Raw genomic sequence first — 18,342 nt, 5'->3', positions numbered from 1 at the left:
AAACGTTGCCTGGTCTGATGAGTCTCGATTTTTGCTGCAACATTCAGATGGTAGGGTCAGAATTTGGTATCAACAATATGAAAGGGTGGACCCATCCTGCCTTGTATCATCGGTTCAGGCCTGTGGTGGTGGTGTAATTGTCTGGGGGATATTTTTTGGCACACTTTGGGCCCATTAGTACCAAATGATCAATTGTCAATGCTACAACCTACCTGACTACTGTTGCTGACAATGTCCATCCCTTTATGACCACAGTGTTACCCATCTTCTAATGGCTAATTTAAGCAGGATAGCGTGCCATGTCAAAATGCATGAATCAGCTCAGACTGGTTTCTTGAACATGACAATGAGTTCACTTTACTCAAATGGTCACCACAGTCACCAGAACTCAATTCAATAGAGCACCTTTAGGATGTGGTGGAATCGGAGATTCACATCATGTATGTGAAATCTTTAGCAACTGCATGATGCTATCATGTCAATATGGACCAAAATCTCTGTGGAATATTTCCAGTGCCTTGTTGAATTTATGCCACAAAGGATTAAGGCAGTTCTGAAAGTAAAAGGTGGTCCAACCCGGTCCTAGTAAGGTATACCTAACAAAATGGCCGGTCAGTGTATATATAAACTTTAGTTGGAGTGGATGGCATATTTAATAGGATGCAGTCGAAAACAATTTGTATTGTTGCGCGTTAATGTTTACTCAGTAAAATACCTTTGAACATTCCCAAAGGATGCGTTTTAACTGTTTTGTCAGACAATGTCCTTAAAAGTCTTAAAGGATTAGCTTCCCCCAAGAAAAAGAAAATTCCGTTATTAATCACTGACCCTTCTGTTGTTTCAATTTCATACACCCTTGTTTATCTTTGGAACACAAATTCTGATATTTTAGATGAATCTGAGAGCTCTGAGACATACATCATCCAGAAAGAGAATCACAAACTATATTAAAACATCGCATGTCACTATCAGGTATTCAACTGTAATCATAAAAAAACAGTCATTGTGCACCTAAAAAACTTTTAGCAGGTGCTAGTTAAATTCAAATTAAACTAAATTAATTATTAAACAACGTTAAGACAACGTTTCAATCTGTAATCACACAAAGCTTCAAGAACATTTAAGTTGAAAAAAAAACAACAACTGTAAAAGCAGATCAGATCAGGGTGGATCGGGAAATATGACACCTACAAAATTTATCAGAATTTTTTCTCACATTGAACAAGGTAATTGGTAAGATAAATCATTTTTTAACAAATACCTATTCTATTCAGTAAGTTTGTAAATATTCTAAATTGTTGGAAGCATCAGGCAATGAATTGAACATGGAATTTTAACGTTCAACCCATTATAACTATATTAATTTACCTGTATTCATATATCCACACTAGGATTTACACATCCTCCACTACTGTATAGGATCTCTGCATAGTATACTGTAGGTCATGCAACCTGTGAGTGTGTGCACTGGGCCAGTCGCTGGTGTCGGAGGGGTTCCAGTCTTCCTGCCCTTCATGCTCAGTGACTGAGACTGATTAATGACTCAACTCACCTTATACCCATCTAGGTGTTCTTGCAAACACTTTATAGCTCCTTCCTTCACTGCATGCTTCCTTTCTTTGATCTGTTCATCCCTCTCTATCTATCTAGCGATGATTCTGTCCATCTTTCATTTCTTTCCTCCCTCTGTGCCCTTAATCCTCTATCCATTTCTTTATCCTTCTATCTGATGCAGATTCATTGCCTATCTGTTCCAGTCATCTCTCCAGTTCAGCCCATTACCCTCCACACTTCCTGTTTAATAAGCAGAGGTTAAATGGGATTCCTTTCGCCTGACTGCCACTCCACCATTCGCAGGCCATTAGAAGATCAATAAATTCACATAGCCGTGTCAAACTGTAATAAACACGCTTGAAAAAAAAAAATCTTTCAGCAGGCTTATGAGAAGAATGTATATCAAAACAGCCCCGAAGAGCTATGCAGTTCTTGAATGATGAGCATTCATTCATTTTTTGTGCAGTATTTTAGCCCTGTCAGCCGTATGCATGGGCATTAACTACTGTATGGTTTGTGCCAAAAATAAAATTGTAATGTGTAGTAATTTTAGAACACATACCTGCATACATCAATACTGTATATGCCTTCATGAAAACGAATATTTGTCATAGTTTGTTGAATATAAAATTTAAAATTTTGCCATTACTCACAGTACTTGCCTTCATGCAATTCCAACTTTCTGTGACTTACTTTAATTTTTGTTAAGTTTATACTAAGTTTTTTTTTTATTGTGTGATTTATTTTTTTATTATTATTTTTTTATTGCTTTTAGCAAATGACTTGATACAAATCTGGTTGGTAACCAAATCATTATTACTGTACAGTGGGTGACACTTCAAAAGGACTATTACCACTGTGTGTGGTGCTGCCGCCGCTCTAAGGGATGAAGAACATGTTTTTAGGTGTAACCGCAGTTTGTGACTGTGCCACCAGGGGGCACAAGGGTTGAGATGCGAATAGACAGAAATATCCAGTATCTGTAAATACCCTGATACTTGTAAATGAAGATGAAATAAAAAAACAAAGCATTATAAGGTCTTCATTAATCATTAAAAAGTTGTTAACAAGCTTTATTATCATTGTAAACGTAAGGGGAGGATTAATTTTTTTAAAAGTAAAACAAGAAATAAAAGACAAATGAAATGAAAGTATATATACATATAATTAAATAAATAAATAAATAAAGCAGTGTTTTAGCCTAAATATAGAGTGTTTGTTATTTTAAAGTGATAGGACAAACTCTGCGTTCACACCGAAGATGGCAAGAGTGTTAAAGGTTGATCTGGCCTCCCTGGCTACAATGCTGTCTGCCTTCAGCTCCGGCGGCAAGACTGTCAAAATTCATTCCCTTGATCCCATATTTAAATTAGCCGTTGCCGCATATCAGCAAAACATGCTTTCTAGTGTGAAAATGCTGCACACTTTTTATCAAATTCATTTAACAATGCAAAATCAAGTTGCATGTGGTGTGGCTTTGCTCCACTTATCTAATATGTCCATATGTTTGAAATGTTCTGAAGCAGCCTACTGTTTTGTACTGTCGCATAAGATTCCTGCTTTTTTAAAGAATAAAATACATAACTTTAATGCACATCAGTAACTCGCCAGAAACTTTTTTAATGTATTTTCCTGTGAGAAAACATTCTAAATAGTTGGAAATCCGATGACCACAATAATCAAACACTTGGAAACAACTGTGGTCAGAATTAAAGTTTACACAGGGCTGTGTTCTCTGGACTTTTCTCAAACGCGCGACTTCTACTTTTCGATTGATTATATTTTACTTTCCCATTTTATGTCTTAATTATTGTACATATCTAATAAATTAATAACGAAATAGGCCTAAATAATTATTTTTTGAAAGACATTATTAGCGAAACACAAAGAAACGGTGTGGCACATGGTCTAAAGGGCTTATAAGTTGAATGCTACTATATTAAAAACATAAAAGATTGAACTACCTCAAGCATATCATATAATATTATATAAATAATATTATAATAAAAAAATAATAATAATTTTGCCACAGGATGTGAATTAACTCCCGTTAATTTCCTGTTAATATTAACTAGCGTTTTTATTTATTTTTTATTTTTTAGTAATTTAGTTTAGTTTAGAGTAGCTGTTTATTTTAGCTGATTCATTGACTCAACTTTTGCTTGGGAAATGAAGTCACTTTATCTCAAGTCAAGGAATGACTGTAAAGACAATACATATAGTTTGTGTTTTTTACATTGTTAAATGAGGTTTTTACATTGTGCCAATAGGTTGGTGGTCAGTGCTCAACATACTGTATACTGTAGCATAACTGCAGGTTGCCCAAGTTAGAATCCTAACTCACTGACATTTTCCAATCCTACCCCCTCTCCAAGTTTTCTTTCTTGTGAATATTTGCTGTCCTATCATAATACAGGCGAAAATGGCAAAAATAAATCTACACCTATATCTAAAAGGAAATTATGCAAGAAAAGAAAACTTTAGTCACATCCATTGCCATAATCACTTGGGTATCTATTGTAAAGTTATTTTCATATTACTTGAAACTTTTCAAACAGAATTTTTAATACTTTATGGTGCAGTTTCTGATTTTACACAGGTCTGGAGTAAACCTCATTTTAGACCCTGACCCCACATCATTGCGCAGTTTGTGTAGCTAAATTAGAAAAACAAACCAGTATGGTGTATGACTCTTAGAACAGCTAGTGTGTGTGTTTGTCTGCATACAGCAGGTATGGCACCAGCTCTGGTTCCTCTCAGATGGGGTTGTTGGAAACCCACTATTTGGTTCTGGTATATCAGGTCTGGTTTTGGCAGGACTGGGATTTGTCAGTCTTAGCAACTAAGTTTGGGTTTTTGATGGCAAACTGTGTGTGTAATTGCGTCTCTGTGTTTGTGAAGCCCAGTGTGTGCACACATGTGTGTGTGTATGTGCATAGACCATGGGGCGTGTGGAATGTCTCATGGCAGATTAGGGTCACTCAGGAGACTGGGCCATGTTTACTCAGACGATGATTACTTCCTGTCTTTGCCCTGCCATCTTAAAAAAAAGAGAGAACATGACAGGCACAAAGAGCTGCCTTTGCACATGAAATAAACACGCGCACACAGTCTTTTCCTCAAATCAAGCTCCACTTTAACTCAAGTCTGATACTAATCTGACCTTTAAAAAGCGTACATTTAAAGAGAATCCCTTCCCCCAACATCTTTTAAGCATTCATAGGGACCTCATTATGCAAAATAAGAAAATTTGGTCACAGCTTGTTGTACAGCTAAATTGCCTTGTCAAGGGTTAGAGTAAATCAGGTGACTCATGGAGCGTGACTGTGTGTGAGTGAGTATGTGTGTGTGTACATACGGGGTACTTCTATCATTTGAATGTGTAGAATATAAAGAGACCTCATCAGATGTGCACTAGTGCTTCTAAAGAGATTGGCCCCTCTAGCATGGCTAGCGCCCATATAACCTTCTCTATGCATTGGCTGGGTGCTCTGACCTCATTCTACAGTGGTAATAAATGTCAGGAGAGGATTTAATGAAGATGGGTCAGGTGCCTGGGCAAGACGCATCCACATATTAGCTTAAACAAACCATCCCAGTGTGACATGCCCGACCTTCAGCCTGCTTGTGAAGCCAACTCATGCCACACCGCTCTTGAGTCACATTCATTGACTACAGACAGTATTACATGAAACCAGATGAGATCTCGATGTTTATTTGAAAACAAAAATTTTGTGAGTACAGAATGTTGAAATATGATTGTAATACAAATGTGTCAATCTAGTTGGTAACCAAATCATTAATATCATACAGTGGGTGACACTTCAAAAGGACTATTACCGTGGTGTTTGGCACCACCACAGCAAGGGATTAAGAACGTTTTTAGATTTAACAGCAGTTTGCAACTGTGCCAGGGGCACAAAAGAGCAGGATGCAAACGGACAGAAATGTACTGTATACTGGTAATAGCTGTAAAAACCTTTCTACTTGCAAATGAAGATAGAATAAAAAAACAAAGCATTATAGTTCCTTCCCTAATCATTAAAAACGTGTTAAGCTTTATTGGAAAGCAAACTTAAAGGAATAAAATACAACTAAAATAAAATTACAAGCATATATACACAAACAAACAAATAAATAAATAAATAAATAAATAAATAAATAATGCAGTGGTTTAGCTGTAAATGTTTTGAAAGTCACAGGACTAAGACAGTCAATAAATAAGCTTTTTCATTTACAGTTTTCATTTCTGTTTTCTTTGTTGATTATGTTTTACAATCTCATTTTATGTCTTAATTATTGTACATAAATAATAAATGAATAATTAAATAGGCCTAATTTTTTTTTTGTAAAGACATTACCAGCAAAAGCATTACCAGTCCGGCGTATGGTCTAAAGAGCTCTTAAGTTGAATGCTACTTCATCAAAAGCATAAAAATAAATTGATGCGTATAAAAAATGGTTGGTGGAAAGGCCATAATGTGCATAAGTTTCTACAACGTGCATAAAAAATGTTTGCGCATAACTGAATAGGATAAACTTTTTATTCGAAAAATAAGATGCGCATAAACTAAGATGAAAACACTTTTACCAAACAAATTCCAGTATGCGCATTAAAAAATAAAAACATGTGATTTTGTTATAAGAGATCATGTGATGATAAAAATGTGTATAAATGGATAAACTAGCAGGCTGAGCACACTGTAAAACATCTGAAATGTTGTTTTGGTCATTCTAAAACGCTTTAACCATTTAGTATTAGTGTTAATCTCTTATTAATTACCTCCAGAATCAAGATCATCAGTGCTCTATGTCCCATGCCTTCAAACGCCACCACATTTTCATTGCATGTCGTCATTTTTCTTCTGAGCAATTTATTAAATAAAGAAAAGATTGATGCAGTAAATTCCATTTTTACTTGTGATATTTGGCAGCAGTTAATCAGGAAGTGACGATTTTGTTCTCTTTGACCCATTGGATGGAAACGCTGCGAACTGTCTTTAATGCAATATTCCTGTTTTGCACATAAATTTATTACCATCTTTGGATTGAAACATAGCTATTGTCTAAAATGTCCACTAGTGAGGAATAGTTTGTGTTTTTTTAATCGTTATAATTTTTACGACATTTTAAAATCGCATGTTTCTAAGAGATGGGTTGTGGCTGGAAGGGCATCCGCTGCGTAAAAACTTGCTGGATATGTTGGCGGTTCATTCAGTTGTGGCAACCCTGGATTAATAAAGGGACTAAGCTGACAAGAAAATGAATGAATGAATAAAATCGCTTGTAATTAATCATTGTAGTTCAAATTGTGGGTATTGTAGGTGTAGTTCAAATGCTCAAATTATATAGAAGTTCAAATTATTTTTATTTTAGTTTAAATTACTTCCATGCTTAGACTGAGAATTTGTAGACATTTAGTTCGCACTGTATTTTCATTACCTGAACAATTGACAAATTAAATATGCCATGTACTCTTTGTGAAGGTCTGTGAAACTAGATTAGTGGAGTAAATGCCTTAAACAAACAGTAATCTGACTACAAAAAGATCTCATAGATGATGTAATGCGGTTTTGCCAAGCCCCAAAGACTTGGTCAAAAAACAGAGAATTGGTGCCATGCAGTGTCCAGTTCCATTGCTTTTAAGCAGAAATCAACCAATCATGTAATTGAAACGAGGTGTCTTCCCTTACGTGGCCTCTTCTGAACTCTACTTCTTTTGAATGGTATTTCCAGACACAGTAGTCCTGTCATCTGTGTTCCATCAATGCCTCTAATGAGATCACTAGTGGATTTACACTATATAAAGAAGAGTTTGTGTGGTGGAGTCTATTGTTACCAGCAGAGTGGGCCGAATCAGATCAAAGCAGGAGCGCAGGATGAAGAAAGAGAGATGAAGAGCAGAATTGAAGTTAGAAACAGACGGAAAGGATTGACGAAAAGAAGGGGAGTCTGAGCAGAGTGGAAAAAGAGAGAGGTGGAAGAGTAAAGAAATACAATGAGAGGGGTGTGGAAAGCCTTCTTACTTCCTGATGCTTTCAGGAATATGGTTATAGAGCTAGAGCAGTCAAAGACAGTTAAGAATACTCCCCCACCTCCTTTCAAGCATGGGATTCATGGGAATCCAGTTTGAGATTCACAATGATGAACATGTAACATATCACTGAACATGAACTGGACTGATGGATAAGGCATACTTGCACTAATGCAGGAGATCAGATATTCACATATGGGCAAGGATTTGGTGTCAGTACAAAATGAAGCAATTGTTATGCAGGTTTACCTGGTTTTAATTGTATATTAATATCTATTAGTTATGATCTGTTTAGTTTTAGTTGTGCTTTTTGTTTAGCATTACCTTGTTGTAACCAGCAGGTGTCTTTAGTTTGCTACTATCGCATCCATGCTCTGTGTTGGGAATAACGCATTGCAAATAAAGCGTGTTGGGTAATAATAATACTTTAATGATATTAAGTAACGAGTAAAGTAACACATTACTTTTAAAAATAAGTGATATTGAGTTACTTTTTAGTTTAATTAATTAGCTTTTAAAAAAGAAATTGCTAAATCAAAATTAAAGTAGGCGCAATTAATCACGCAGTCAATGAGAGAATGTGTTTATTATTTTGAACGCATTGAAGAAAATGAAATCGCCATTCATGAAGTTCTCAGATAACACTATTCTAAAATATAAAAAATAATTCTCTATTTGAAAAAAAAGTTCTGAAAGAGATCAAGTCTCAGCCAGGTAATAAAAAGTAACTCAAAAGTAACGTAACTATAGACTGTAAAAGATATGTACGTAGTATTCGTGACGTCACCCATAGATTTCTAAAGAGCGCAAATGAAGCTACAAATAGGCGTGGCCAACCGTAGCCATTTTGTTCACGTGTCATCGCACCGACCTCGGCATATCAAACAAGGTCAAAGAGGTGGAGTGTGAGCGGAGCTACAGATGCCTGCTACCAATTGCTTAGACAGGCTTTTCTAACAATCTTTCAGCTAATCAATCTGTAAGATTTTGGAGTTCAATACAGGTCTAAAGAAAAATATAATGACCATTTATCTTAAATAAATCAAATACATTTATAGATATGGTAAGTTTATAATGTCACTTACCTGGGAAATAGGGGCCACGTGAATGGTTTGTGAGCACAATTAGGTCCACACAGCATTCCATATTATCTGATAATTCTAGGAAATAATTATAAAAAGAATTTAATGTGTAAAGCTACATAAAACAAAACAAAAATACAATGTATATGCCAAGTTCAGCAGCTAATCGGTCAGAATGACATGATGGCGACCCGTGAGACCTAGCTGTCACTCAAGTGGCCACACCCTTAATTATGCAGACTTTTTATAACTTTATAAAAAATCAATGGATGAGTCATAAACAGTTGTCATAAAGGGTAATATTAGCTATGTGAACCAAAACCATCTTTTGTACCAGCCTGTAAACTTGTTTTTATTAGCTGTAAAATTGGCCAATTTAGCATTGCAGTCAGTAAACATCTGGACTTTCTGGAGCCAGCCCCCAAAGGCGAGTTGATAAATTGCAGTTTCAGTTACTTCCGTATTGGCTTACGAGGAAGAGCGGGATGTTGCAGCTTAAACGTAACACATTACTTACCATAAAAAGTAACTAAGTAACGCAACTAGTTTCTTTTTTGGTGAGTAACTCAATATTGTAATGCATTACTTTCAAAAGTAACTTTCCCCAACACTGTCCGTGCTAGTTTGATTAATCAATATAATTAGTGAATTTAGCTACCACAGTCTTTAGAAGTGGAATAAAAACGAATGATTTTCCTCAGCATTCTCAAAGAAAGAATCAAGCAAACTAGCGCTGGATAGAGAGTAGTTTTATTTCTATACTTACATTTGCCAGCCTGGCTTCCGTAACTTTCATGTACTTTTAATATTTTTTTTCCAATTCTTTATACATTTTTTTTCCAAGGTAGTCATTATCTATAAACAATCTTTTAAGAGAGATAAAACATCAAGCAGCTTCTCATAATTTCATCTGTAGCTTTAAATTGCGAAAACCCATTTTATATTTCAATGGATTCTGACTGGCTGACCTTTTTTTTTATGTTTATTAGCTAGAAGAAAATAATTCTGAAAGTAATCATAACAGTATCGTTGCTATGCATCTTTATTTTTATAGTTTCGGTCTGAACTGCTGTTTTTTTACATTTAGAACAATTTTAGAACTCTATCTTTATTGTTTTTTGTATAGTTACCGTGCTTAATGTGAATCACTCTTTATTGTCCATATCATTGCTTTTTATTTTTCAGAGTTGTCCTGTTTCTATCTTTTCATATTCAAGATCTTCCTCTAGTCTCTATTACATGCACACATACATTCCTCTGCTTTAACACACTCTAATACTAAAAACAAAACTTTACATAAATCCAGCTCATGCCTTTACTATCATTATCATCATTACCATTTTCATATCTGTCACTTTTTTCCACCCATACATACAGTGCACAAGGACATGGCATTGAGACTGTGTTAGCTGTATTAGCTTGTCCAGGGAAAGTTTAACAATGCTTGAAGGTGATGTTTATAGGCCTGTATCTTTTAATTAGTGCCACCAAACCTTTGTAACCCAAACTCTTTCTTTCTCAGGCTGTGGAGTCTCAAATCAGAAGTTTTGGACAGACACCCTGTCAGCTGCTAATTGAGCCTCACCCGCCTCGCAGTTCTGCCATGCAGGTGGTGAGTAACACATACACACACACACACACACACACACACACACACACACACACACACACACACACAAACACTCTGACTTCCTAACTGTCATGTTCAACATTAAGACATTCACAAATTGATTATCATGTTCACAACTCAAAAAATGGTACATCAGCGAGTGTATTGTCACATAATAATCTAATCAACTGATGACACTCTTTATTTACAGGTCAGGGTTGTTAAATTAACTTGATGTACTAAAACTACTAACTAAAATGAACAGATCAAATATTAAAGTCAAATATAACAAAAAAAAAATCCCAGTAATGCTAAAACAACAGTGGGAGAGCTACAGGAAATGAAAATAAACATGCTGGAAAATAACCGTAAGAAACAAATTTGCTTACACTCTTTCCTCATCATTTTATTATTTCCTCTTCAAAAATACAAATTGTTGTTAATAAATTGTTGGACATTGGCTACTAATAATGAAAATGTTAGTGTTAATTTGGATGCAGAATAATGGTATTGCTCACACAAAAGGACTTACTCTTACAGAATTCCTCGAAACTAAGAATATGTTTAAAAAATTACAATGTAGCCAAAAACAGAAAATAATCAATCCGCATTCAAAAATCTTTAAAAATGACCAAAAATGCTGTATTAATTATACAAGGTCGGTATTTGCAGCTGTCAAAAGTACATGTAGGGAAGTTTAGACATACCACACAAATGCATGTTCACTATTGGTTGTAATCTAAAGTAAGTCTGCACCTTGCTGATGAAGCATAACAAACACTTTAGCAACAACAACAAAAGCTTGTCTTTAATTTACACCTCCCTAAACACGTACAGTACTATGCACAAACTCGATGCCTTCATTTTCAAAGACTTTTCTTTTCGGTTGTTTAAACAGACATGATAATGGAGGAATTTTCAAAAACATTATTTGTTTTTTTTATTCGTTTTATTTTTTTTTTCATTCACAAAAACATGAACAAACAGGCAAAATGCATTAAAAGTTTATACTCCTAAATTGTGTCCATTACATTCACCCAATGTAGTGATGCAATTCCTGTTCAGTCAAATATTGATTCCTTTATTTTCCCTGACTTTCTCTTTGGCACTAGCCGCTTAAGGTTTTCTGTGTACCTTAAATAATATAATAAAGTAAAACAATATATCATTTTTTTTTATTATTTAATGCCTGCCTACTTAAAATAAATAACTTTTTTAGGAAGAGGACTCTCTCTTTGAGTTGATTTAATAAAATTTAATACAAGGTTGATCCATGATTCGTACGGATCACAACCCGCGGTTTGCAACCCATGTGACCTGCGTATTAATTACTTTTTTGAACTTGTAGGTTAATGCAACATGTTTTCTGTCACTGCTTGTTTATCCTGCATTAATGCATTTAGTGTAAATCTGCACAATTAAGCTAAAAGATTATGATCTCAATTCAAACCTGCCCAGCATGAAAATATGATAAATGATAATGATTTGTTTATTAATCCTTCGAAGTGCTGCATTCAAATCTGTGTTTGATTGAGAGAGATTCAGTTTTTACTCTTGTTCATTTAGTTACAAACAATTAAATAACACAGAAGTACTGGGGTAACAGTTTATAGTTCAGATATAAACACTGATGTTTATGGTCAAGATTAAAATATCTATTTAATGGAACCTGAAGCTAGTGAATGTTTTAGCAATTACATTGTGTAACCAATGGGTGACCATCAAAAATATGCCACTGAATAGGTTTTCAAAAAAGACCCATCTATAATGAAACATGAAGTTTTATGTGTGAATTATTGAATCATTAATTGAAAATTAATATGAAATGTTGTACAAGATGTTAGATTTCTATATTTAGCATAATCAGCAACAGTAGCAAAGATCATTTTTCGTATTGTATATCTCTCTCTCTCTCTCTCTCTCTCTCTCTCTCTCTATATATATATATATATATATATATATATATATATATATATATATATATATATATATATATATGATCCATTACATCATTACTGGCTGGTTCTGAATGAAGTTTTCATGAATCTGTTTTTGGTGGAGAGCAAGTCTGATTGACCAATTATGTTTTACCCACTTTACTTACTTTCTTTCCCTGTCCACTTTCAGTAGCCCCGAGCGTGAGAAAAGAGTCCTAGAATTGGGAAAGTCCTGTGGTCTGGCAGAGAGGGTTTCTGATAGGGTCTTTAGTCTAGAATCTGAGAGACTGTAGGTGACAACTTAGAAGCCCCCATTAGCTGTGTGTTTTTGTAGCGATGACAGCCCCTGCCAGCCTGTGTGGAAACAAACTCACACACTCTCCTCTAAACGTCCGCATACAGGTAAAGTTAGAGTGTCTGGATGGATTTTTGACTCCAGATAAACACCCTTTAAATGTACAACTTCCTAATAATCCTGCAACTCAATTCAGTTATCTGAAACATGCTAAGATGTATTATCCAAAATGATTTGAATTTAATGTCAAACAAGCAACGCATGCACAAACATTTCCCATGTCAAAAGTTTACAATTTAACAAAGTTACAATTTAAAATGCACTCAGTTTATAAATTATGTTATTTACACTTGATTTCTGGGGAATAATTGATTTAGATTTAAATTCTTTATTAGATTTATCCCAAATCTTAACAACTTAATATTAGGTCAAATGATCATACGCTGTATATTTTAGCAAAACATTTGATTTTGTGTGGCTTAAATTACAGTGTTTATGCTTTATTTAGGGAGCTGTACTAATAAAATAGATAGCTCTTTATTTACAGATGATTTATTTAGCAAACAACAGCACTTTGTTAATTCCTTTTGCATGGTGATTAGATTATTTCTTTTGGACTGCTGTGTTCAACTGAACACATCTCCAGTATTTGATACCTGTGAGTTGTCACACATCGCTGCACCTCTTTGTCCGGTGTGTGATTTGACGGAGTAAATAATGTGTGCAATGTAGCACTAGTTAAAGTTGTTATTGAGTAGTCACCAATATCTAGAAGTCATGGAAAATGAGTGTGTTGCAACCCAAATGGAATCCCTTGTTGTCAGGCAGTTACAGCTGAAATTGTTACTATTGCTTATGCATGTTCTTCTGTAACATTTCGTAATTGTATTTTAATTATTATTATTGGTATAATATTAAAGGTGCAGTAGGTGATCTACCAAAATGCTAACTGTAAGCATAATCCCTCTCCTGCCATACTGAAATCATGAATGCACACATTAAAGACCCATTAGATCATGTCATTCGCCAGTTAGAAAACGTTATAGCACTTCCGAACGAAAAACTGTATTATATCTAGCACGTTTTCAGTTGTGTAGTTCAGTTCGTGCAAAACTTGTCATAATGTGCAATATTTCATGCGTGCAAGGATTGCTGGACTCTCTAACGCACTTTGTCCTAAAGTGACTATAGTGACTTATAGTGACTTATTACTAAGCCATACATACTTAGGAATAGCGCTATTTACTTATGTTTTGTTGTTAAACTAAATAAAAATCTACATTATTGATGCAGTAAAAGGTATCGAAATTGAAAATAGTCACATCAATCTTTTGCTGGAAGATTTTAGTGAAATCTTTTGTGCATATAACCGTTTCATAACACAACACAATCTACATAAGCTTTGTGTAACTAGAATAGTTTTACAACATAACATTTAGACATCTGTCTAAAAGATATACTTTAGCCATGGTGTCATCCTTCCTCCAGTGTGCAAAACTAACTTCCATATTGATTCAGGTATTTAAAAAAGTTTTGATTCAGCATTTGTTTTTACTGCCATCACTCTCTCATGTGCATTGAAAATGGTGGATCTGTCTGCGTGAACAGGGGTGTGCAGATGTACAAATCTACATTTGTTGACAGACAGTTTGGGCTACATATCAGAATTAGGGGAATTATTGTCCTGACAAATTTTAATTGGACAAACATTTTTGAATCTTGTTTCTTATCCAGATTATAAACATACATATACATTTAGATCATTTACTTTAATCATTACTATTGGAATGTGAAGAGACTTTCAACCAGTACAACAAAAACGTCTCTGAAGACAATTACCTAAAAAATCGAATGGTTCCAGTTCCCACTGTACCATTAGATTGTAATCAAAGCAATATTATTTTCCATGCAAAAAACACTCAAATGCAGCATCTTAAAATTAGAAAAAGGGGTATAAGCAAGAAAAGATCTTTTGAATTTACTTCAATTTTCATATGATTCTGTATCTGCATTATACACTCTCTGTGTAATCCTTTCATCTCTCTTTCTCTCTCTCTGTTCTCCCCCTCTTCAATGTTTCCAGCAGGTTAATGAGAGTAGATCCTCTGTTTAATGGCTGAACACTATTTAAAGGTGCTAGCTGTCTATCTAATTTACTGCAGGCACACCAATTAGCCCTGTGTCTCCATGCTGTGTCTAAAAGTCACACACACACATGTCAGGATTAGACATCACAGACATAAAACAACAGTTTGGCAGGATTAAAGCACAATTTTATGGTGATATCGAAGGAGAAGTGTACTTGGATATATGAGCTTATTTAGAAAAAAGCAGATAAATATACTTCCTACAATGATTTGATATAGGAAGCTATTAGTTCAAAGCATAGCTTCATTATAGACAGTGTTTCTTTAAAGTGAATAATTTATTCTAAATATAAACCTTATTTTGAAGCGACAACCAATGAAAATGCTGGATGAAAATGAGCAGTCTGAGCATTATCTCCTGCCTCTGCAAACTCTCACTGAGGAAGTCAACTTGATGGTTGAGTGACTTTGCTGCCAAGTAATCAGATAGTGCTGTGTATATGTGCTTATACCATTTTTAGCTTCTCTTCATCTGCTGACTTGTAGAATGGAATACTAGAGAAAGCAGATTGTAATGTTACTAATGGAGGTTTTTGATATACTCTGGCAGCCTAAGGAAAGTTCAGGTACATTGAACCTTCACAAACTGTTTTCATTCTGTTTACTTATTCATTCTTGTACTTATTACCCTGGAATTGTAAGTTTGCCCAGCAGAAACATTTCAGAAATTCTCTAAGGACCAAAAATGTCAGATTTAGCATTGATTTTTGTGAAAGTGTTCAGCTGTTTTGATCTTTCTCTCTCTCATTTAGCAATACAGATGAATGATTATTTTTAGTGCTTTTAGAGCTCGATGCAATCATATTTTCTAGAATGTGATTTTATTATTTTATTTTTTTAAATTGTAATTTTTTACAATATTGTATCAGTGCTTTTATCTCTGATCACTGTATTTTTAGAGCTTATAACTAGAATATTTACTTACTTAAATGTTAATCGATATATGAAGAAATTCTTTCTGTTCTATGACAGATTGATTATTATTACTTTGTGTAATATTTCTTTAGAATTATGGAATCTCTAATCACTCATTTACATTGAGCTTAGTCTCTTTATTAATCTGGAGTCGCCACAGCGGAATAAACCACCAACTAAATCAGCATGTGTTTTATGCAGCGGATGCTCTTCCAGCTGCAAATCATCACTCGGAAACACCTATACACTCTCATTAACACACATACACTACGGACATTTTAGCTTGCCCAATTCACCTATAGCATGTCTTTGGACTGTGGGGGAAACCGGAGTACCCGTAAACATGAGAACATGCAAGCTCCACACAGAGATGCCAACTGACCCAGTTGAGGCTCGAACCAGCGACTTTCTTGCTTTGTGGCAACAGCGCTACCCACTGCGTCAGAATGTTTATAATATTTTAAATAATTTCATTCATCATTAGAATATCAAATAAAGATATTTTTATGAAGGATTTCTGTCCTTTTTTTGAAAGTCTCTTCACCCTAGACTCTAACAGTTCAAAACAATTAAAATGATAAAAAAAAATTACAAATAAATAAAAATCCACATGCACTAAGCTGTGTTGTCCAGATTGTCTAAAGAGACACGTGGGACGCATTTTTTTTTCTTACTTAGACATTTTGTCTTGTTTTTAAATATTTATGAATTCTTAAATTAAGAAGTATTTTATAGACCTGTAAGAAAATGCATGTATTTTCAGAAATAATAAGCAAAAGAGCCTTCCAGTGAGGTAAGCAAAATCAACTTGCTTTGTTTTGCTTGTTTTAAGCAGAAACTCCCATAATTAGAATGGAAACAAGACAACCGTTTTTACTTTTCTAGAAAATGCATATTTATTGTTACAGTAGATCAACAAATGTAAACAGAAGGTCAACTAAACCCGCTAGACTCACAGGGACTAACAGTGGTTCTTGCTGAAACTCCGGTTTTGCTGTTTGATGTTTGATATTTAAAGATTTATCTTGATAAACTTTCACTCATTAAGTAATTGTGCTTGAGCTACAGAAGAATTAAACCATTCAGTTCATGTATTTTTTTTTCTCTCTCTATGAAAATTTTGAAATGTCACTTTAGGCTAATAAGCTTTCAATTGAAGGACAGAAATTTCTCACATTTGATTACAAATGTTTTTTATTTGTTTTGGGAACAAAATGACAAAAAATTTTTTTATTTGAATTAAAGTGACACGAGGGTGAGTAAATGATGACAGGCCTTTTATCTGTACAACCAGATAAAAGGCCTGTCATCATTTACTCACCCTCATGTCACTTTAATTCAAATAAAACTTTTTTTGTCCTTTTGTTCCCAAAACTGGTTGTCATCAGTAACTCAGCTTTACCTGCCTACAAACCTGCTTGTGTTTCTTTCGTCTGTTAAACACAAAACAAGATATTCTGAAGAAAGTAGGAACAAAACATCCAATGGAAGTTCATGGCTGCAGCTTTCCAACATTCTTCAAAATATCTTATTTTGTGTTCAACTGAAAAAAAAAAAACTCAAATAGGTTTGGGAAAATGTAATGGTAAGTAAGGGATGACAGAACCTTCATTTTGAGTGAACAATCCCTTTTGTCAGTTAAGTCATGAGACCTTTTCAGCGCAAAAAAAAAAAAAAAAAAAAAAACTTTCTTGCAATAAGATTAGTCAATTAGATTACACACACAGTGGTTAAATATATATTTTATTTTTTTGGCAAGAGCCCAGTCAGCATGTAAATGTTCTCAGTTTCCCACTCTAATCACAAAGCAGCCATGGCATTGTGATGCATTGCCCTAAATACCTCTAACCCCTGGCTCAGCTTTTGTGCTTTTTTTTTTTTACACTGCTCTGTCTTTCATTGCCTAATTTCCTCTATTCCTCCTTCTCTTCCTCTTTTCTCTTCCTTCCATCATCTCTTTTCCTCTACACTCTTTTGCTCCCTGCTGATGAATGGCGGTCATGGACTCAACAGTATCTCCTTCTGCAGACCCCACTGATGTTCACAGAGCAGATGCAGCAGGACGTCATCATGGTACTCAAGTTCCCGTCCAACTCGCCCGTCACCCATGTGGCAGCCAACACGCAGTCAGGCCTAACCAACGCAGCGGTCATCACAGTCACTGCCAACCGCCTCTTTGCAGTCAACAAGTGGCACGGCCTCACTGGTGAGCAACAACATACAAACAGAAAAGACCATGGTGGTGGATAAGAACTGAATCTAAGATATTTCATATTTCATGCGATCTGATACTGGTTGGTTGTTATATATGCAGTTGAAGGCCAAATTATTTATCCCTCCTTTGCAATATATATATATATATATATATATATATATATATATATATATATATATATATATATATATATATATATATATATATATATATATATATATATGCCATCTAATAGTCAATATCACATCATGTTTATTATTTGATTTGACAGAGCAGGCTTTCTCTCAGGGCCCCTTTGTCTATTTTGTCACCTTATGGAGTTTGTTTTTTTGCCAGTGTCTTCTTTTCTTTGCTTAGTGTTGGACTGAAGGTCACATAGCTCTGACACTGTTACATTTTAGAACTGTTCTTCATATTTAACAACACTGTGAAGCTGCATTACCACTTATCTGTATTGTAAAGAGCACTTTACTCATTCCTAATTGAAATTTCGCCAGATATGAGTTGTCAGTATGACAGTTAAGACTACAATCTTGCCTACAATGTGTATTATA

At 34.7% G+C, this 18,342-nt stretch overlaps 1 protein-coding gene across 7 annotated transcripts in view; it reads left to right on the top strand.

Moving 5' to 3' along the window:
• The window catches only part of lrba (LPS-responsive vesicle trafficking, beach and anchor containing), a 410,338-nt gene that overhangs the window by 365,102 nt on the left and 26,894 nt on the right, over window positions 1–18,342 (top strand). For 4 of the 7 annotated variants that reach the window (XM_087237193.2, XM_087237191.2, XM_087237192.2 and 1 more), the window contains exons 48-49: window positions 10,193–10,282; window positions 17,602–17,779. In XM_087237193.2, coding sequence (XP_087093319.1) covers window positions 10,193–10,282; window positions 17,602–17,779 — 268 coding nt within the window. Of the gene's footprint in view, window positions 1–10,192; window positions 10,283–17,586; window positions 17,780–18,342 lie in introns of all 7 variants that reach the window. The other 3 variants (XM_087237187.2, XM_087237188.2, XM_087237186.2) reach the window with 1 other exon arrangement.

This window comes from Danio rerio, chromosome 1 (assembly GCF_052040795.2).
Source record: "Danio rerio strain M-AB ecotype USA chromosome 1, GRCz13ab, whole genome shotgun sequence".
In the NCBI taxonomy this organism is placed as follows: Eukaryota; Metazoa; Chordata; class Actinopteri; order Cypriniformes; family Danionidae; genus Danio; species Danio rerio.
This window is presented reverse-complemented; position numbering and strand designations above follow the sequence as displayed.